The 23013-nt window shown below is 40.1% G+C and overlaps 1 protein-coding gene across 4 annotated transcripts in view; it reads right to left on the bottom strand.

The window, feature by feature from the left end:
- The window catches only part of LOC309711248 (protein arginine N-methyltransferase 8-B), a 206582-nt gene that overhangs the window by 153938 nt on the left and 29631 nt on the right, over positions 1-23013 (bottom strand). For 3 of the 4 annotated variants that reach the window (XM_082541428.1, XM_082541427.1, XM_082541426.1), the window contains exons 4-10: positions 15279-15342; positions 13721-13863; positions 12499-12586; positions 11175-11290; positions 7347-7497; positions 3509-3630; positions 118-3086 (exon numbers count right to left, since the gene is read on the bottom strand). In XM_082541428.1, coding sequence (XP_082397554.1) covers positions 3003-3086; positions 3509-3630; positions 7347-7497; positions 11175-11290; positions 12499-12586; positions 13721-13863; positions 15279-15342 — 768 coding nt within the window. In that variant the 3' untranslated portion in view covers positions 118-3002. Of the gene's footprint in view, positions 1-117; positions 3087-3508; positions 3631-7346; positions 7498-11174; positions 11291-12498; positions 12587-13720; positions 13864-15278; positions 15343-23013 lie in introns of those variants that run through there. The other variant, XR_014277917.1, reaches the window with a different exon arrangement.

Raw genomic sequence — 23013 nt, 5'->3', positions numbered from 1 at the left:
TGTACAGCATCACCTGGTGGATATGTTTGGACATTGCAGTTTATTGAGTTTTCAAACTTACAGTACATGACAATATGTGAAACAATATATTCAACAATAAAAAAGCAATACATGTGCAATCAGCATGCTGATTTAATAGATTTTTTATAACTTATTCCGTCGCCATGTTTGTGTTTAATAAGTCGGATGTTTGTCCGAATATGTTTTCTTTCTGAATCTAAAGGTGCTCTTTCGATGCAGGTATTATTATAGATAAATAACCTTTAATTTGAATTAACTGTAAGCATAAATGACTCGTGATATTGCTTATTTGTGCCAATAGCTTTGATCCTGTACACACAATGATCCTGTATAAAATGCACACGATCAAAGCAATTATCAAACCGTGTGCTCTCAGAGGGCAACGCTGCAGCTTGATGCTGTGCTTTCTTTTAGTTGGTAATTACATGAGTTTATTATGATGATCTTCATTCACTACCAACATATGCACACATTGTACATTTTGCTTAGAATTTGGTAGTAAGGGTAGGGGTGGGCGATATAAACGATACACGATAGAAACGATATAAATTTGGCCAACGATAGAGATTTTGACTCTATCGCGATAGCGCATGTTGATGATGTCATCAAGCTGCGCCTGTTTTGGTCGAAAGCAGCGGCTAAAACCATTATCATCTGCAAATTATGGCGGGCGACAGTCATAGCAAAGAGATTAAGCACTTTTGAAATATGGGGAAAGCCAAAAACTGCGCTTCCTCCACTTCCGTAACATTGATTCATTAATGTTGAATTCTCTCGCAGCTCCGTGTATAGCATCCTGCTATGCGATTGCATTTGTCCCTGACCACCAGAATCCCTCACGTTAACTTTTAATCGAGTGGAAAAAAAGTTGGCGTTCATCCTCCAGCTTCACTGTGCTAATGTTATGCTAACATAGCTGTGTCGCTAGCAATCACGTAGCACAACATTATATACCAGGTAGTCCAACTTCAGTAACCCTACAAACGCCACTGCTGTTTAGTTTTCTGTCTTCATTTATGTTGGAAGTGGTAGCAGAGCTGTACGTTTGAATTAGTTTCAAAAATCTCTCAGTCAGAACATGGTATGAAATGTTTAGGTGTAAACTAGCGAGCTAACTTCCTGCTAACTTCTAACTCCGTTAAATTTAATAAATTCTGTTTTCATGGATGCCTGGATGTTAAACTTAATTGTTACACCCGATAAAGCAGCAAAGCTGATGATTTAATTAAAGATGAAAAAATTTAGACCGTTTTTAACTCTTAGTGTTCGTTTGACTTTGGGACCTGAAGCGGGCGGAGTTTTGGACCCAGATTACTCCGTGAAGCTCCTCACTACGGCAGCCGTAATGCTCTGACATCCATCAAGCAGTGCAGCTTACCAAAGTTGTACTAAAACATTTTTTAACAGATTTCTGCACGCCCAAATTGGTTTGAGGTCAGTAAGCACAACCAGAATTCATACAATTAAAGGATTTTAAGTGTGCCTTATAGCGAGGAAAATACGTTATACAGAAGAAAAGAATATATCGTGATATATATCGTTACCGCACATGCTTCAAATTATATCGCGATATGAATTTTAGGCCATATCGCCCAACCCTAAGTAAGGGCATCTGTGTGTTTTAAGAATGGAGGCTGGATTTGGCAATGTCAAGATCTGTGACGCGTGAGGCGATCCGGAGCACTAATGCGAGGTTTCAGATATGTAAATTATCTGCAGATCTTTACTGAATAAATTCTTCACTGGGTACCTTGGCAATGACTGTAGTAAGAGTACAGGGAAATGAAAAGATCCCCATCAGTACACTGAATCCAGTGTGAATCAAAAGTGTGCAATGCAGGGGGAGCCTGAGATAAAAACCAAAGAACCATATCTTGTGGTCCGTACGTTTGCTAGAAGAAACCTCAGTATCCGTCAGTTTGGTTGAAGCCAAGATATTGGGATATAACTAAAGCAGGTCATCAATATTTTATTGACTCCCTTTGTAATAATTCTTTGTTGTCTGTCTAGGATCCAGCTGCATTATTAACAATATGAGTTACGCAGGCTTTCCTTTGATTCCTTGACATGAATTATGCTCAGGCATAGACTAAATGGCTTGAGGCTAGATTTGAAGAACTGCTTAATCTTAAATCAACAGAATAAGAGTGGCTTGTGTCTACATATGAAACCACTGTAAGAAGCTAAACTCAGCAGTGTGGAACAAAACTAGGTACACTTCGGCACTTGGTCAAGGCATTTAGGATGGAAAAAGTATGTTTTTGGCAGGTCAACATCACAGCTCGAACTGACAACACAAAGCACACCGGATGTCCAAACAGTTTAACAGTGTGAACTTTGAGACCTTCTATTTTACATGCACTGTAAACCACTACTACACTGACTATGCAAACACATTACCTTTCACATTACACGTTTCTTTGTCCTGGCTGTGGTGTTCAGTCGCTTCTAGTTTTTCTCGCATTGCTAAACTGATACAACAATAAATAAATCATTTTACTGGTAATCATTTGCTACAGTACATGACATTTAAAAAGTTAAATGTATTCTCTACTGTAACAGAATGTGGACATTAGAGTAACTCATTACTGTATTTTAAAATGCCAAATATCGCTCCATAAGGTCCGGGTTAGTGTGGAAAAACAAATACTGAAGAAAACACACAAGTACATCACTCCATCTCACATATACTTACGTCAGTAATTAACATTCATCAAGACTAGAACAGTTTCTTAACACATTTTGTCAGAGTTACATTCAGAATTGCTTAACAGTCAACATCCTGTCTTCATCATACAAGTAGCAACCATATTGATATTGTCAGTGGTGCCAGCTAAACCGGGTCTTTAGCCCGGTCTAATTTCTTCCTCTGTGAGTCTCGGTCCCGCTGTGCATCTGTCTGTGGTCATGAGAGCGTCTTTGTCTCCCTCTGGTGCTCAGGAGTTGCACTCAGCGGGGCACCAATGTCCCCGCAGTGAAACTTAACGCATCTTGTAGTCATGTGATATGGCTGCTTCACACAGCTGCCCTTTGAAATCCAGCTCAAAGGTGAAGTCTAAGTCACGCTGCAAGTGAGCAGAGAGACAGAAATAAAAAAGATGGTGTTCAGTGATACTTCAGACAACAACTGATCAAATACACAGCAGAAAGAAAGAAAATAACAAGTAAGACAAGAGATGAGATCTCCTTTTTGACCAGAGTGCAGAACATGGTATTACGAAAGCAGAGTGTTTGTGAAGAGAAAGCAGGCGCCGCTTCTCCATCCCGTAGGGGAGGAGAGGACACTGACAAGGTCAACAATAGAATCTGTTGTTGTTTGTTGAAGTCACTGCAGGGCTGCTGCCTGCATGACAGGAAGACAAAACTGAAGAGGAAACAGCCTGCTGTGGGCAGGGAATGACTCATTTACACATCTATCTATCCATCTATCTATCCATCCATCCATCCATCCCTCCTAATTTCAAAATATATCCATACCAGTACTTACAACATTTTTCTCATTGGGCTTCATAGCAATTGAGCCAACGATCTCTTCTCCTCTTCGGACTGTTAAATAGTCCTCCAGGTAAAATACTGTCTGCTTCCAGTGGGTGTATGGAGCATCTGGAGCTGCAACACACACAGAGAAACACTTTCACAATACTCACAATGAATGCCTAAAATCAAGAGTAATCATAAATGACTTATGTCACTAATGACTTTCGTAATGATAAACAAATCATTGATCACTTATAGGAACTGTTGACTAGTTGGCAGTTTGGAAAAAGACCTTTTAGTTGGTGTTTATTGCCACATGTCTGGATTAAAATCTTGTTACTATTTACTGACTTTAATGAACAGCTGCAGATATCTCAGGTGTTTAATTTGTGCAATACACCAACTAAATAACCCAGACTGAAGACAACAATCAGTCATCCCAATGCAGCTGTGCACATAGTTATCCCTTTTACAATGTTTCCAAAGATCTGAATACTATGCAAGCATACAAGAAATTAATCATGAGACTTTTTACCGATACACAGCTGCCTAAGTACCTGATGTGAATTTAACTAAGTGCAAAAAAGGCATGTGTCTTCACCTGAGATCCAGAATACAGCTCTGAAGTAAAATGCAGATAACAAATTTCTTGCCTCTCAACTAAAACTTTTGTCAGACTTCTTCCATTACCATTTCACTTTGTGTCTTTGTAGTCTTTCTTTATCTGCACTCATATAGTTTGCATGAATGTAAAACCTGAAATCCCAGTCCCAAAACCAATGTGAGCATTGGCCAGGATTCTGACCATTGCTGTCAATACCACTTAAAATAAATTAGACTTTTTGTTAGCTTTTGTGTGGCAGCTTGGTGGATCTGTGCTTTGTGAGTCCATAGATAAAAGGGCCTGCCAATCAGCATACTGCTACGCAGGCCAGGGTCTTTTTTTTAAGGCATAGTTCAATAAAGGCACTGAGAAACTAATTCCGTTTCATCTAATTCTGCAACTGCAGTAGATGAAATGGTATTTTTGTACTGACCTAACCTTTTCCTCCTCACCTGACAGTCTGTGTGTGTGTCTGATACACTGTCCTTCACGGCCGCGTGAAAGACTGATGGCCCATTTTAGCCTTTTGTGTGTAATTTTTAATCTGTCTAACCTTTTCAGGAGGAAAGGCCCAAGTTTTGACACTGGAAACTTTGCTTGGCAGACACACTTACAGAAAATCAATAGACGGGACTGTGCTTTGGCAGAAAAAGCCAATGTTAGGAAACAATACATCTCTTTGAGTATAAGTCACAAGGTCTTGATGATGGTGTACTTGACAAATTAAAGGTGACCTGTGCTTACACACATTTTTTTTAACCAAAAGAGCCAAAAGATATATTTATTAATCCAACAGTTAAGACAGTTTATTCCTCTTTACATTTCAGTTCAATGTTCTCCTTCACCAACAGAGGTCAGTCACACACAGGTTTTAAAATTGCAGTTATTCTCTTAGAATGCCACAATCTCAAATCTTTGGATTGGCCTAATTTCACACAAATTGGGGCCTCCAAACATGCAAGGTGAGAAAGCACTGGTCTGCCATCTATGAAAAGAAGTGAGCACAATGAGGAACACAAAACCTGACAGGAAGTGTGGTTTTTTGCCTTTCCCACTGGGCAAAGTATACAGCTTTCTCATTGGACTGTGATGAAACACAGGGCTTCAGAAACAGGACACTCTTTAACCTGGGGTCTTCTGAATCTATCACTCCTAATTTAGACTGCAGAAAGTGACTTGTGTTATTTGTATGTCCTACTATGAAAGGGATTGGGTTTTTTAAACATAAAGGCAGGTTTTCCCTGATGTGATTCCATTCTTCTTGCAACTGTAGCCACATAATACCAGTAGAAATCCATGGTCTTCTTATCAGGGTTTATTGTTAGTTTCCACACTCAAGACAAAAGGAGACCGGGCCTTTTGAGGTTGTTGCTCCAAAGAAAGTTCAGAATTCTCTCAATGGAATAAAAGAGACTAGTTTTAGAAAATAGTTTTAGATCTGTTTATGTAGATTTGTCTTTATTTAATTTGTTTTTTTGTTTTTTTTAAGAAAAAACGGTGCAGATAACTGGATGTTTCTATCTGGTTATCTCCAAATAATGTCTGTGCTCTATTAATTGCTGATTAGTCTCTAATTATGTGTCATGTCCAAAGATGGGCAGTAACGCGTTACATGTAACCCGTTACTGTAATCTGATTACTTTTTTCAGGTAACGAGTAAAGTAAGGGATTACTATTGCAAAAAGGGTAATTAGATTACCGTTACTTTCCCGTAGGAACGCTGCGTTACTGCGTTACTAAAACCGTGATTTTTTTTGCGAGAATGTCTCATGACAGTGACGTAAGCGAGTGCGACGTTCGTGACAACAGCTGTGTGCAGATCAACAATGGATCATATATCGAGTGCGGGAGAGAGTATGAGCGTGCAGCGTTTAAAGCGTGGAAGAACTGACCTTACTTTGAGTTTGATTCCATAAAAAGTGACAAAAACATTAGTGTCCGCTGTGCGTGGGAAGAAAACTTCTTTTTACAGCGAAAAAACCCCTAAACTTCCAAACAAGCACCGAGTAGCTACGACGTAATGGGAAACTCACAGAGAAACTCGCGGATTCTTCCACTGACCGCGGCACACCTGCACCAGGGTAAACCTCCGCCTACCCCACTCCTGCTTTACAGGTGAAAATAGAGCAACAGGACCGCTGAGTCTTTGACTTTATTTATTTTCTGCTGTGTTTTACTTGCATCGATTTGAAAGACTGAGTGTAAACACAAAAAATATTTTATTTTATGTGCTGAAATGTGCAGAAAATAGGTTTAAATATTAAACAAATTTCTTCCAGTCAGTGAATGTTGCAGATAATTAAATTTTTGCTTGATGCATAAAGTTAAAAGATTAAAACTAATAAAACAAGTTTTAAAAAGAGACTTTTCCATTTGATTACATTTTGTATGATGGATTATGTAGAAAAAGTAGAATTGGGCTGAAAGATCTATCACTTTATCACCTATTCAGGTTGTAAATCGTGTTTTTAAAAAGTAACTAAGTAACTAAGTAATTAATTACTTTTGAAAATAAGTAATCAGTAAAGTAACGGGATTACTTTTTTGGGGAAGTAATTGGTAATTAGTTACTGATTACTTTTTTCAAGTAACTTGACCAACACTGGTCATGTCTATCAAAGGTGCAACACGTTTTTCACAGGACTCTATGCAGTCTGTTTCCACACTAATTAAGAAGGTAAAGTAGCAACCAGGTGCTGGTAATCACCTTTAGATGATCAGAAGTTTCTGATATGTAATAATTATGTGTGTGTGTTTTATCACAGTGCCCAGGAGGAAAGACAAAAGCAATGAATCCTGGTAGAGTTATAAGGCCCTTTCAATAAAAAAAAAAAAAAGCAGATAAATAAATAAAATGAAGACATCTTTCATTCTACAGTGAGGAAGATTATTCACAAGTGGAAAACATTCAGGACAGCTGCAAATCTTCCCAGGAGTGGACACCAAGGCAAACTCACCTCGAGGTCAGACTGTGCAATGCTCAGAGAAATTGCAAAGAAAAACAACACTACATCTCTCGCTCTACAGACCTCAGATTCAGAGGGCCAGGAGTCAGACTGCTAGTGGCTGTAAGGCTATTTTTCTCAATTTTTTATGTCTTGATGATGACCAGAAAGTTTAATTGTCACATTAATAGATATAATGCAGCTCGATTACTGAAGCTGTGCATAAACTGGCAAACAAACAGATAGATGAAGAGGCCTTGTACAGAATATGAAGTAAGCAGAAGTGCTGGGTATCTTACCTGTGGAAAAACCTGTCTTCTTGTGACACTTAGTAAATTCAATGTTAAAGTAAGTGACCAGTGCGTGGATGTAGTCATTCCTCTGGATCTGCAGGCAAAAAGATGATGTGAAGGACAGGTCCTCAGGTTTTACTGTGTAGATGTCCACTTCCTGTAAAAGTAAAAAAAAATTTTTTTTACATAAACAAATGACAAGTTTCTTATGTGAGTCATTACATTAAGTTCTCCCTTTCACTGTGATTCAAAGAAAATTCTCAGAAGTGTGCTTTTAGAAATGTATATGAATTCTCTAATAGAGCGCTTTGCTCTTACCTTCACCGGACCTTTTATTTATTCACACAACAAGAAATTAAACCTACCAGTTTTAAAAGGCTGTAAAAAATTAATCTGCAATACAGCGAGGAGAAAAATGACCAACATTAAGATGGAGCCTACAGGAAAGCTTCCACTTGGGTGGCTGTAGCTCAGGAGGTAGAGCAGGTCACCTACTGATCAGAAGGTCGGTGGTTCAATCCCTGGCTCCTACAGTCTGCTTGTCAAATATCCTTGGGCAAGATACTAACCCCAACTTGCTCTCCGATGCATCCATATGAATGTGTGAGATTGGGTGAATGAGGCATGTTGTATAGAGCGCTTTGAGTGCTCCGTGAGAGTAGAAAAGCGCTATATAAGAATCAGTCCATTTACCTCCACAAGTAGAAGCCAGTAACCGCTGTGTAGGATAGACAAGAAGAAGGAGCTGTGCCCATACTTGTCATGATCCAAGTGTTGGGGATCATGTCATGCAAGGCTCTACAACCCAAGTCTATAAATGTCCCCTGATTCCAATCAATTTTACAAGGTCTCCCATATCATCCCAGTGAGTCATGCTAAGTGTGGAGCACGTTCCTCCTGATTCTGGTTTACTGTCAACATAAAGAATTATCTATGATTACTGCACAACATAGCAAAGCTTACCTGAAACCTGCTACCACAGCATAAACATGAAGGCATTTCACGTGGCATCAGTGCTAATAGATATTCACTGATGGCTTTGGTGCCAGATGCCACATTTGCTGCAGAGGAATGAGCCTTATGTTTGGTGACAATAAAACACTGCAACAATAATATCAGATTTCCCCGGCTGCCTTTAAAAAATAATTAATCCCATAAACACATTTACGAGATGTTTACTCTGGTCATGCAGTATAAACTTCTCAAAGTCACATTTCAAAGTTTAAGACAGCAATATACTGCATTGCAATGTTTATCCTCTAGCAATTACTCCTAAGGCAAAATAAACATTTTAAGAGCACCATCATACAGGTTGTTTTCTTCACGATCATACTTGCTAATGATGCTCCCCGAGTATCGTTACAGTAGTTTTCAGTCAAGGTTTAATAACACGGGGTCCTGTGCGTGCTACTCCTCGGTTATACAACTTTAATGAGGTCAATCAGTAATTCATTTAAAGTCAACACAGTGACTTTGAATGGATTTGCATGTCTTTAAAAGGCCTTACACCATTAATACCACTCTTTTCAGTGTGGTATCAATGGTGTAAGGCCTTGATATAAAAACAATCCCAGAGGCAAAACAACCCTATTCCCATCAGCCTCACACACTTTTTATCTCAAGGGCTGTCTGCCTAAGTCAGCTTATACAGAGGGGGAAAACTGAAACTAAAAAACTAAGCTGCAGTGATTTAAGTTACTTGAACTACTCATATGAACAACTAGTTTGCACAAGAAATATTGAACAGACCTTTGCTTTGATTAAAAAGACTAACATGCTTATAAACGCATGGCACAACACAGAAGAGCCACGTCAGCAGGACAAGACTCGGTTGTTCACCTGCATCTAAAGGACAAAGGTCACTCCTTCGAGGATGCCAATGTTCACATTTTGGACAGAGAAGACAGATCCATCCATTCAAGAAAGAGGAGTGAAAGAAGCCATCCATGTCCATCTTTGAACAGAGGCGGTGGCTTACGACACCAACTGTCTGCCATCTGGAATCCAGTTTTGAGATCCCTTCAGACACCATAAGGCCCAATCACATCCTGGGCCATTTGACCTCAGGAAGTCACATGATAGGGTGGCGCTAGGCTTCACCCAAAACCTTGGCTGATTGTGACCCACACCTGTTTTCACACCTTGGCTCATGTGATTAGGTAGAGCAGCAGTCCCCAACCTTATTTGCGCCACGGACCGGTTTATTCCCGACAATATTTTCACGGACCGGCCTTTAAGGTGTCGCGGAAAAATACAACAAAATAAAACTAGTACCGGTATGATAACAAAATAACGCTGAAAACCGATAAAAACCCTGAAAAGCAGACATTTCACACCTGAGCCTCAACTCTTGCGGCCCGGTACCAAACGACTCACGGACCGGTAGAGGATCATTAAGGGGTCCATGACTCTCTTGGGGGGACACTTCCATAGGGCTTAAATCTGGGACTCTACACCAATTGCTCTTAGAACTGAAGAAGCTTCTCGGATGAGAGTTGAAACATCTTCAAGGAAACTTAAAGAAATCCAGATGCTTTTCTTTCTAAGCTATTTAGACTAGGATGAGCTGGATGACTGAGAACCTTCACAGAAAAGAAATCTCACTCTTTTTATTTTAAGTGAGTCACTCTTTTTGCTACTTGCAGTTGTCATCTTTCACTGCTCTCTGAGCTCAGCTTATTTTAACAATACTGGAGACTGCACTCTTGTAGTGGGTGCACTGCAATGCTCTATAATACATCGTCAGTTTGACTGGAAGCAGAAATTGTGCTGATAGTGCTGAAAATCATAGCATTTAGATTTCAAAACACCGTGATACGTTATAATTCTGTGATACTCGCCATAGTCATATAGTTGCTATGGGACCATAGCAGCTTTGACTCTAGACAGTTCTCAGATCACAGTATATGCTATATGGGCAAAAGTACTGGCCCACCTACATGTTACACCTTGGCAATGGAAACCATGGAACGATGCTCCTAGCACAGTTTTTGTGCTGATGTTAATGCCTGAGGAGGTCTGTGGCTCTTTAGTTAACATGTGCCTCAGCGCTCATCGATCTCTGCAAATTTTCTTTGTGGCTGAGTTGCTGTGGTTCCTAAATGCTTCCTTTTGTCAATAATTTCACAAACTAAAATTGTTGCAACAATTGCATCCTATTACAGTAACACATTCAAATTCACTGACCTCTTCAGAGCAATTATTTCTTTCACAAATGTCTGTAAGGGCAAATGGGATGCCTGCGTGGTAATAGGACTGAAAACAGCTGAACTCAAAGCGGTGAGGAAAGACTTGTAAGGTGACAAAAGTATGAGCTAAAAGGGGAACATGAAAGAGGCAACACTGAAATGAAGGTATAACCGCACAACAATATTCCACCGGGACAAAGGTGAGACAGGGCAGAGCCATCTAATCAAGGCCAGCGATAAGAAGGTCACTATGACAAGGAGCACAATCAGGGAGACTAGACAGACTGCTATTGGCATGCATGGCAGTGTGATCAGGCAAATAAACACAGAGGGAGCCACAGACAGAACATCGAGGTGGCACTCATAACAGCCCCGGTATGTTAGACAATACGTTTGCCAGTCAAACAATGTCATTGGGTAGTTAATCAGTAGTTAACGTGCAACCCTGGTGTGTTTTACCAGGTTAATTATGTCACAAACAGAACTGCTAAACTGTATTTCCAGAGCAAGAAATGAAATCTGAAGCTCAGAATTGGCATTAAACCCTTTTTATTGTTGCTTCAGTTAATAATCAGCAATGGCAGCGCTGCATATTGGCTGATCAGGCAGTGAACATTACCCATGAGCCAAAATATGATTCACTAACCTTGACCAGGCAGGAGTTGGTCACCACCTGTTTGGGGTCTACTACGTCCACCAGGGGTTCCTTCATGGCCACATTACGGATACACGTCATGTCAAAGCCATACACGTTCTCCCACCCTGGTAAATACAGCGTCACAAAATGATTTGTTATCACATTCTAAACATATTTAGAATTAATATTTTCTTCTGTTATATTTGCTCCAAGTTTCTATTTGGTTTATAGAGCCGGCAAAAGCCACAGGATATGTAAACATTTGGACTGAATATGAAAAAATAAATAAATAAAAATCTCTGGTTGGGGGCTTTGCTCGTCCCAGAATAGTCTCATCTAAGATCCTAGAGAGATATATCCTGACATTTTGGAATGATTTTCATTTTGACAGATGAAAGTCACATTGTATATGGCGATGAATTGTCAACACGAGCCCCTTGAACACAGGCAGCATTCTTTCCCTGAATATCCTCGTTGCGCAAGTGAAATTGGTGCATAAATTATTCACAAAGCACCTTAAGAGAGTGTGTGAGCAAACATCTCTGTTGTGGCCCAAGAGGCAGGGAAGAACTACTTGAACGCGCTGAAATACTGGTGATAATGAACAGGTCACAAACCCCCGGGGGCTTTTGTAATGCTGTGTATTTGCATTTCCTGCTGCCCACTTAACTTACTCTGCAGCCCAGAGAAGCACTAATGACTGCAGGATGCTCTTAGAATGCTGGAGTGCTACAGAAAGGCACTTCCAACTGAGATAAAGGTCGTCTTTGGCTCCGTGCCACTGGAAAAAGTTTGCCGTCAATATGTACACTTGTCTCAGCGTGACTTTGTGCATAGAGCACTTCAGAGCCACAGCAAGCTTAACTGAACTAGCCAGACATAAGAAGACCAATATGATATGATTGGCTAGATTTTATCTGGTGCACTGTGGTTGTATAATTTCCCAGATGTATGGAGGAGTGTGAGTAGGAGGCCTACTGACAATTGTGTTGTCATTTTGGGTTGTGCGCAGACTTTATGCTGCTTTATGTCCAGCAGCAATAAATCGGCCACAGTGCTCCTTGCAGGGTTTATACAGGGGATCATACAGAGATGGAGAGGCTTGTTGACTTATAATATCAATTATCGCGCCCAGTCTTGTACCTCAGGAATAGTTTAAAATTATTTGCAGAGCTGGAAAGGCTGTGTGTGTGTGCCCACAGTGGAGAGCAGAACGTGGGTGTGTTGATGGTGCTTTCTGCATCCATCCAGCAAGTCGTATTTCTGGTTACCCACGCTATGTACAGGACAAGTAAGTGGCAAAAACATGATTTTGGCATTAAACTGCACTTACAGTGTATTTTGAAGTCTTTGTACTGCCTGTCCTCTATGGCCACCACATACAGGGAGGCCCGGTCAGGAAACATTAATCCACCAGGTTTCTGGAAAAAACCCCAGAGATGAATTAGGAATGCATCGAAACTGCAAAACATTTGACCAAAATAAAATAAAATTAACTGAAAACTAACATGTAGATCTTTTTTTTTAAAATAAATAAATAAATAAATAAATAATAATAATAATAATAATAATAATAATAATAATAAACTTTATTTATAAAGCACACTTAAAAACCAAGGGTATGCCAAGGTGCTTAACAAGTAACATAGAGAATAGAAGGAAGATAATAGAAATAGGACCAAAGCAACAGGTACAGAGCAAACAAGAAATTAAATGAGCATAAAAGTGCATAATATAAAATCATAAAAGAAATATTAACTAGATGGAAAGGCAAGATTGAATAAGTGGGTTTTTAGTTGTGATTTGAACAGTGCAATGGAATCAACCCGGGACTTCAGCCGAGATCTGTTAACAGCGAGTGCAGACAGCTGTGAGTGTTATTAGAAATGTAATCCTGAATCTGTTCAACTGTCCTAACATTTGAGAATATTATAATTCCAGCTTTATACTTTCTGTGTTTTATTACTTTAAACATTTTGTGTCGGTGGTGGTTGCTTGGTTTGAATTTCGTAGTTTCTGAGGTTCTTCTGTTGTTCCTCTGTGTAAAGTTGAGAGTTTTGTGTTTATTGTATTTTTTTAGATTCGTGCTTTGACTTTCAAAGTTCTGATTACATTGTTGTCTCTTGCTGATTTACTTTGCGGCTTCTAGTCGTGAGTTTTAGTTTTCTTATGCTTTGTCTTGCTTCTGTTTCTGTCACACCTCCCTCCGTCTCAGACTGTATTGATGCCTCGGTCCCTTTTGTTTCCTTGCCTCTTGTTTAGCGTTAGTATTCGTGTCTCCCTCGCTAATAAAACATTTTACTTTGAAGCGTCTTATGTGAGCTTCCTGTCTGTCTCCCCCTGACTTCACGATTGTTTTCACCTGTGTCCCTAATCTTCTCCTTTCCAGATCATCTGTTAATACTCCCTGTTGTGCTGCTGATATTTTCTTCAATGATCAACAGCTCGTGTTTATTTAACTCCATCTGCCTACGTGTTCTTCATAAGCGTATCAGGTATCTTGGTGACTTGTGTTGTTGTAGGATACACAAACGCACACAATCCAGACGCCTTACCAGCCACTTGTCTCTGGCAAAGATGACAGTGTTGAGCATGGATTCATAGAAGAGGCAGTAGCCCATCCATTCAGATATGATGATGTCAACTTTTTCAACAGGAAGCTCCACTTCCTCAACCTTGCCTTTGAAAATGGTGATAACTGAAACACACAAAACATTTTAAAACCGTAATATAATAAAGTTTAAATGAATCTTTAAGTCTTTACAATAACATGTGGGAATTCTGGGGGCTAAAAAGTATAAGGTAAAGTATATTTTAGGGGACGTATGAAAGTTGTATTATTAGTTGTTTGTTACTTTTATTATTATTAAAATTATTCTTATTATTTTGCTGGGTGAAGGAATAGCTGCACCATCTGTTAAACCACTTCCAACAAAAACGTAGTTTATTACTAGTAATTTTAGAAAAGAAACTGTGAGTGGTGACACACCTGTTCATGCTTTGTAGGCTAACACAGCAACCATTGTGTTGTTATGAAAATGAAACCAGCTGGGGACTGCGGTGGAGGAGTCGATCTTCGCCCTGCCTGAGATTAGCTGACTTCAGCTTTGTTTGTTCTGCTTTGGAAAGAAGTGACTGAAGAGTTTCCCTGATTATACAGATGTCTTCACAATGACACGTCAACCCTGTTACTCCAACTGCTGATTGCTTATTTGCTTTCCAGAACTCAGTAAACATACCGATAACTCTTTTCTTCGGATACTTAAGGATACTTGTTATTCATAGGTTTAGAAATAAACGGGGCATTTGCTGACAGGGTGGTTTATAGCTCCATTATCTGGTAGGTGCAGAGTCAGGGGCTTGGCAGGAAATTTGACGCACAGCAGGTGCTCTGATCATAACATACACTTTGAAGTTACACAGGATGGAAGCATATTTCTGCTAATGAATACAAATGAGTCAGTGTAAAGAACAATGATGAAGGAATGTTTTAAACATACTCGTCGTTATTATTATTCATCATACAATATTTAACCTAGCCTATTGGTACATGCAGTGTAATTACACTCTATTCACTCATCTATTCAAATCATTGAATTCAGGTGTTCCAATCACTTCCATGGCCACAGGCAGTGTTGGGGAGTAACGGAATACATGTACCGCCGTTATGTATTTAAAATACAAAATATGAGTAACTGTATTCCGTTACAGTTACCGTTTAAAAAGGTGGTATTCAGAATACAGTTACTTTGTTGAAATAAATGGATTACACGGCGGTATTTTCCCGTTTCATATTGTCGCGGGTCAGGACTGTTTGGGTTTTGTTTGTTCTGTTGTTCCAGGCGGCAGCGTTACGGTTACCATGGTTACAGGGTGACGCTCTCTCTCTCTCTCTCTCTCTTCTGCGACTGTGTGTTTCCTGGGTGAGCGAGCGCCTTTTTGTTGTTGTTGTTGTTGTGGGCTATCACATCTCTTCTTGTTCTCTTCTGCCACTCCTCCCTCTTTTATCTTCATTCACTATCATGACTTTAACCTACTTTACTGCTCTCTTCACTGACGATGGAGTGCATGTGTCATCAGAATTGTGAGACGAGGAACAGCTGCAGCTCTTACCGCTGTCAAGGTGGTTGGACTTGATGATCCTCTCGGAGTACTCCGATATACTGGAACACTCAATCTGGCAGAAAAAAAAGAAAAGCTATTTAAGTGAAGAATTTCACAGACACTTTGCCTGTACTCACAATAACATGACTTCACTTATAATGCAGGTGATTTTAAATATTACTGCCCTACTGATGTTGCCTGGGAAGCCCTGGAGCCAAACTACCGCATGTTACGTTGCTGTTGCAGAAACTGGAAACGTTACATGCATACTCCATGATAAATTACAAAAGTAGATAGAAAATAAATAACAAACTTCTAACAAAAAATTTATGAAACTCTTGAATCCGTTTAGTCATGCAAATACAGATATATTACATATTGGCAACAACAATAAATCAAAGCATAAAACCAAAAAGCTTCAGTTTCATCCTTGCGACTGATACTGTAACAGCAGTCTGGCGAGGAAGGAGCGGATAGCAGGTCCAGCATTTGTAGAGGTTAGCCAGATAACTCGAAGCCAGTCAGTTAAATCGAACAACAGATCTTTATTTGTTGTTAGCAACATAAGACCATACAAGCCAGGTCTCCACGGCTCTACATACATGCACGGAGATCGGTAGTCGCCGGTGCCAGCCCGTTACAATGGTGAGGTCTCTCTGAACAGACACATGAGCAGCATGTAACGGCTGCCACTTTACTCACACACACTGGCTGTGCTATACCACAATAATAAAGGTTGTTACAATATGTCATTTTGTGTGATATTTTTAAAATTGTACTTTAGCAGCATTTTCCAAATGTAACTTGTTAAAGTTGTGCTAATTTTTGTGCGGGACATATTTCCAGAGTGTAAACAAACACTTAGCACACTTTATTTAGTCTCACACACGCGAATTTAACTGAAAGCAGCACCTTTTATTACTGGAAAAAACTAACATTAAATACAAAACTAAACCAGGAACTGTAAACTTGGAAAAACACAGCACTGTGAGGGTACGACGCGACAAAGGGCAGCACAGCTGGGAGTAATCAGACCTAACGAGACAAAGGAAGCAAAGCAGAATAATTGACAAAGGACACAGACTGTCAAAGTAAAACAGGAAGTATAACACAGAGACGCAGACTTGACACTGAGACGGAGACACGACTGACTGGAAAGACAGAGGGAACACGAAGACAAGTGTGACAAGACGAGGGACACGAGAAAGCCAAAATCCTAGCACTAAAAATATAACACAAGCACAACCAAAACCCACGAATTACAATAATCAAAGAATATAACTGAAACATCTTAATCTATCATTTAAAAATGACCATTCCAACCTTTTTGGATTTGGTGGAACTGTTCATAGAGTTTCATAATGTAACAAGAAAGCCCAACCTCTTGATGCACTGTTGCAAGATGGCACAAGTTCGTGTAGACAAGCAGTTTGTTCCACAACAAAGCAGTGAATTGTCTAGGATTATTATATGTGTCCACCACAGCTAATAGCTGATCAAAATTTGATCACACACAAGGACACTTTTTTCTTTTTAAACTTTAGAATATTGTCTGACACTTACAGACACTGACAGTGACTTTGGTCACACTGACATTGCTATACTTGATAATCACATTTCACCATGTGAGTTGAGATTAAAAACAAATACAGAATTGAGACTGAAATTTGAATCATTGCTACAGGCAGAAATGTCTGTGTAACAGTGTAACCATCCATAAAGCTGTCTGGGGTAAAAACAAGGTCATCCTTGTTTAGTATCTCTAAGCTGATGCTGCGCATTCGACTCCTAAATAAAACAGAATAAAACCCTGAAGGCTTTCACCTGCTTTAACCTGGTTAAATTTAACCTGCTCACTAAACCTGAAAGAGTTGTTAACCTAGTCTCTGTAATACTAATAACAATAACAACAACAAAATCAACTATGGATGTGTGTCCAAAGGACTGCAGTCCTGTATGGGGCATGGAAAGTATTTCACTGAGGAACACAGAGTTCAAGATGAGGTGTAAGGTAGAAAGTCCAGTAGGTCCTGTGGAGCAGTGAATGGGTTGGTAGGTGAGAATTTTTTAGGAAACACTTAACCGGGAACCAGTGCATAAAACTGGGGGTGATACATTTTTCTTTCTTTTTCTGCTCTTGACGAAGGTGGTCACACTTTCCTCCTCCTCCTCTCCCTTAGCTTCCCTGCTTAGCCTCTTATGTCCTTGTCTAGTCTCGTGTTTTTTGTATTAGTTTTCCCTGGAACACTCTCTCACAGTCTGTTCTCTAAAACCTAAAAGAGGAATTATGGATTTGATCAACTGGTCCCTAAATGCAATTGACACCCCTTTCTCAACGAGAAGTTTGGGCTTGGGTGAGCCTGAGTGCTGAAGATATCTACCTATTCAGAACCATGATAACAGGGTTCTGGCTGATTGGAGCTGGCTTGGCCCTGACTTATCGAAGAATTAAGAAAGCAGAACCGGCTGTTCAAACCCCCACAAGGCTGCCCGCTGGGATTGAAACGATGGGAAGAGGCGTGAGTTTCTCAAAATGGGCTCATTGAGTGCAGCACGGATAAGATCTTGGAGAGGCTGACGGCTGCTGTGGATACTCAGAATAAGACCTCTGAGCGCAAATTGGATGACATCTTGGAGCAGCTCACTGTGGTCGTGAGTTCTCAGAATCGGCTCTTTGAGCACAAGAATGACAACATCGCAGAGCGCAAGTTTAATAACATCATGGAGAAGCTCATGGCTCTCCAACGGGAGATTGAGAGACCAGTGTTGGACTGTTAGAACAGCTTTGAAATTCATATGAGTTGTTCGCACTAAAGTAAAAAGTACCATCACTTCATGCGGATACCCTTTCGGCGCCAGCTGCGGTCGCAAGGCTGGAGCCCAACAAAACACCCTGATAACGACTGTGTTTAGTCTGTTCCTTCCCATTCCATGCAAGGCCACCTGGGTTGGCTGGAAGACTTTACTTAGCCTGGCAGGGCGAAGGACACTGTCTCAGCTGAACTATGGACACACACACACATACATATTAGAGATGGCACGATACCACTTTTTTATGTCCGATACCGATACCGATATCATAAATTTGGATATCTGCCGATACCGATATGAATCCGATATAGTGTTTTTTAATCAACAAAACTGTTTTTTAAAATATCTTGCTGCATTTTGCAAGTCTGCAAGTTCATACTCAAGTTTAAAACAACAACTACACTAAAGCTATTCTGTTATACCTGTATACAAAAAAAATATTTCATAGTTCAGCAATACTGATCAATCTAATAAACTTAAACCTACACCATCCTCACTATTCTGGTATTTTAAAGAGTACTTAGCGTAAATATTAAGAAACCTAACTAATAGGGTTCCAACTCCCAGCAACAACAAAAATAAAAAAATAAAAAATAGGGAACCACCCCTCACGCTCCACCTCATGATGCTTAATCGACGTAATCAACCTTAATTTGATGAAGTGTGAAAAAAATGCACAGAAATCAATTATTTTTCAAGAAATATTAAATAGATTCAACATCTTTCTTCAACAAAATTGCAGACTGCACAGATGGTACCTTCCCAAAGGAAAAAGTACTATAGCTTACTAGGGTGTATATATTAGACTTAATAGTCACTATATACAGTAATTGACTTCTATTCATTTTACATCAAATTAAAACTTTGGGTGTCAGATAATTATTTATTAAAAGCTCGACATTTTAAATGAGAATAAGAAAGAAAAGTATGTCTTTGTGCCCCCTTTTCCCTGTTCATGCCCTATCGGCCCCCCTGGCTAAACTTTGCTAGATCCGCCCCTGCACAGTTACCAGCGTCAGCTACGTAGAAAAAGATCCTCGAGTAGAAAGTAATATTAAATAAATTCTAACAATAGCTGATCAAGCTTAAACGTGCTGTTGTTGTTCAGCCGCTGGTTTCCTCTTTCTGGTGCAAAGTGGACCAAAAACAAACCAGAGAGACGGACTCGCGACAGAAAAGCCGATCAGCTGATCATTTAAGCAGTTTCACGATTGAAGTAGCAGCAGGAGAGCGAGAGGCAGTCGCTCGTTAAGCTTAACGCAGGAATGCTTTACAAACATTCAGAGATGGACTTACACACTTGCTTTACTTCTCTCGGGGATAACTTTGTCGGAGATGAAATGCCGGGTTGCTAGCGAAGCTCCACATGCTATCCAGACCACCACAGGTCCCGCATGCCACAGCTGCTCTATCACGTGATGCATACTGCTCCGACGTGCTAACGTTCTGAGGTGAGTTACGGCGTGTTGCAAGTTTTGTGAGGTGCTTTCGTGATATTTAATGGATCGGATTACATTTTTTATTTTTCTCCGATATCCGATCCAGTAATTTAGGTCAGTATCGGACCGATACCGATACGTAATATCAGATCGGTCCATCTCTAATACATATACACTAATATGCACACACTCATCCCCCCTCCCGTTCCAAACGCCTTCGATGCTTGTTCCCTCCTGGGAACACGGCGGGTCTGAGCCCGCGCTGGAATGGTAGCGCTGGGCAGGATGGCTGCTGTGTTTGCTTCGGATTACTCCTCACCCCCCACCCGACTCTGTGGCTGGTCACGTGTTCCATAATGTTGTGCTGTGGACATTTATGTGCTTTTTTGTGCAGAGGAGTTTTTTTGTTTCCTGTTCTCATGCTGTCCTCCCAGGAGCCCAGCATGAGTAGAGGTCTCTTTTTTTCCTCTTGTACTTTCCCATTGTAGTGTATAGTTCAGTGTTTGTTTTCAGTAACGCTACCGATCTCCGACCTGTATCCCCATGTGATGTCTGTGTTGTGTGTGTATTTCACTGCAGGGCAACCTGCACGTGGCGAATAAAGCCTTGATTGATTGATTGATTGATTGATTGATTGATTGATACATACATGCAACATACTGCAGGTGTGTGTGTGTGTGCGTGCGCAGGGCTTTGTTTGCAACCCAAACAGAACACTACCATAGCAGTCCATGTCAGAGGTGATAAAAGCATAAATAAGAGTTCCAGCTGCTGAATGAGAATTTCTGTTGCTGAGTTTAAGGGTATAAGATGTTGTCTGGAGATGTTCTTGATGTGGTAGATGGCAGATTTAGAGATAGGTTTAATATAAGATGAAAATGAAAGAATGGAGTCCAGAATGACACCCAGGTTGTGAAGACTCAAAATTAAGGCCCAAATCAGACAGCTTTGAAAGCAGTGACGTAGGAGCCACAACCAAGGCTTCAATTTTATTTTGTTCTATTTGAGAGAATTGGTTAAATAGTTTTAGACTGCTGATAGGGGACAAAGCAGGGAACTAACCAGAGGGTTTAGTGCTTAGATATAACTGCGTATCATGGATGCTTAGTCGATGGTGGAAGATGATCTGATCAAGGGGGTGAGATGAAAGGTCCTTACTGACTCACTGGAGCAGAGAATGAAGTAGGTGTCCAGTTGACATAATGCATCCTGAAAGCAGGAGTGAAGACAGCGCTCAACCAGTGAGGCCAAAATAGTTGGATAGCTGGTCTTGGCATATTTTGTACGTTCTCTTCTGCCTCAGAGCTGATTTATTGAGTTGCCACTGATATCATCGTTATAACATAATAAAGCTCATTGATTCATCAAACTACACTAAGGCTTCTCTCAAATAAAATATGGACATAATTCAGCAGAATACATTAATCAATACTAGGCTCTTACAGCACTGGAAATCTGAGAGTATAGATTTTCACCTTTGAACACTGTGTCCCATTTGCTTAGTGTTTTTGTGCAGCATACTGCTGCTGCATGCTGCAACCGACCCATCTGGTTATAGTCACACAGAAGACCCTTTAATGAACCCTGGGTGCTCTGTGTCACAAAGCAGCCGGTCAGGCTGGGGGTCTTGTGGATAAGGTAGCCACAAAAACGAGGCACTTATTTTTGTTCAGTGCAAATAAGTGCATGTTCTCTACTAACTCTCAGAGGTAAGTTGTACAGCTTTTTTTGTTTACTTTATTTATCTTACAGTTTAAGTAATTTGTTACATTAAAAATTTGACTTTTTATACAAAAATTATAAATGTAAAAAATGTAAATGTACATTTTTTAAACAAATAGGTTGTAGATGGGCAGCTACTCACCCAGCTCCTTCCTATTCTGAACACTGAATTTTCTACTGTAGGGTACATTCATACAGTGCTTCCTTTCACGCCATGAAGCACCTTCTAACTTTCACGCAAAAACTTATATTAGTTCAGAGATTTTTTGATGGCATTTCTCAGTATTTTCAGAGAATTTTCCAACCATTTATTAAATCAACCCATTAAACCAAATAAATTAATAAAACCCCATTTTTACATCAAATTGTTACTAATAATAATATAATGCTATAATAGATAATAGTGTAGCACTTGTAATCTGTAAGTGCTGCACTATTCAATAGTATGACCAGCTTTTTTTATTTTATACTTAAAGTATATTTTCCTTGTACTTGCCTATTTTTACTTAACTCACAGTTACGCATGTAAGACAGAGTCATTTTACAGTGTGGTGTTAGTTGACCCTGTACTGGCATGGAAGAATGAGGTCTTTGAGGGCTATTATTTACAGGAAAGAAACCAGTTAAACATGCCATAAAACCAATGTTCCAATGCTCCAATCTCTGCTTATTATACTGCAGTAACTCAAATACAGAACATAAACCTTTTGGGTTTTTCCGCAGGCATATAGGCTGTAGGGACTTCACATTAGCACTGACTCCCCGGAGCAGCCTTGTTTTCTGCTGCTTATTAGCAGAGAAAGAGGAAGGAGGCTTCTGCTGCCTCTGGTGCCCATTAAAAAGACTGTACCAAATCCATAAATAACCAGCAAAGGCTAACGTTGCATCAGGTGTGAACATGTTTGTGCACTTGCGGAGACGCATGTAACTGTATTGCTCTATTCATGTGTAATAACAGGTTCTAATTGGCAAGCTTCCTCATCTCTTTCTGAGTCAAAGTCATAAGAGACAGCTATTAGCCACGTGTCTGTCATAGTCACGATCCAGTAGGAGCGCACTGAAGCCTCAGGGTGTATTGACAGAGGCACCCCCGCACAGGTTGCCTCTCGCACCTCTCGCTAGTGTCAGAAAGTGTCACTGTCACCGTAGACATCCCTGCAGGCTCCTACTGGTATTTTACTCTGGAGACACAGCAAGTAGAAGTTTCTAACTTTGCCCAGATATCACTGTACTTTTTGTCCTCTATCTGAGCTATTAACCTGTGACTTACACATAGTTTAGTTTCTTTACTTTTTATTAGCAACCTTAAGCATTTTATTACTGGGCAGAAAATAAACTCTGCATCATACTAACATAAAGACATTAGAAACACTCCTAGAATAATCAAAGCAGCTACACTGAGCTTAACCAGGTTTTTGAACAATGTATTGTTTTTATCTGAAAAAACAGTACCTGGCTTTTCATGTGTTACTCATCTATTTTCTACAGTTTATCCAGGTCAAAGGGACGGCGCTCTAAACAAAGCTACCCAGATGAATGGCCAACAGAGAGCTATACCTTCTCCCACATTGACTATTTCACTTACTTGCAGTTTAGGAGGCATCCAGCTGGATAGTGTAGTGATAAGACTACACACCTTGTGGAGCGGGACACCTCCCGGTATCCAGTAAGGGTCCTGGCTAGACCCCCCATGCTAAAACCAAGCCCTGGAATGGCACGGCTACGTCTGCAGCCTGTCCGCAGCTCGGACAAAAGCATGGGTAAATGGACTG

The sequence above is a fragment of the Aulonocara stuartgranti genome (genome assembly GCF_965226115.1).
Source record: "Aulonocara stuartgranti genome assembly, chromosome: 7".
In the NCBI taxonomy this organism is placed as follows: Eukaryota; Metazoa; Chordata; class Actinopteri; order Cichliformes; family Cichlidae; genus Aulonocara; species Aulonocara stuartgranti.
The sequence above is the reverse complement of the archived record's forward strand: the minus strand, read 5'-3'. Positions and strand labels throughout refer to the sequence as shown.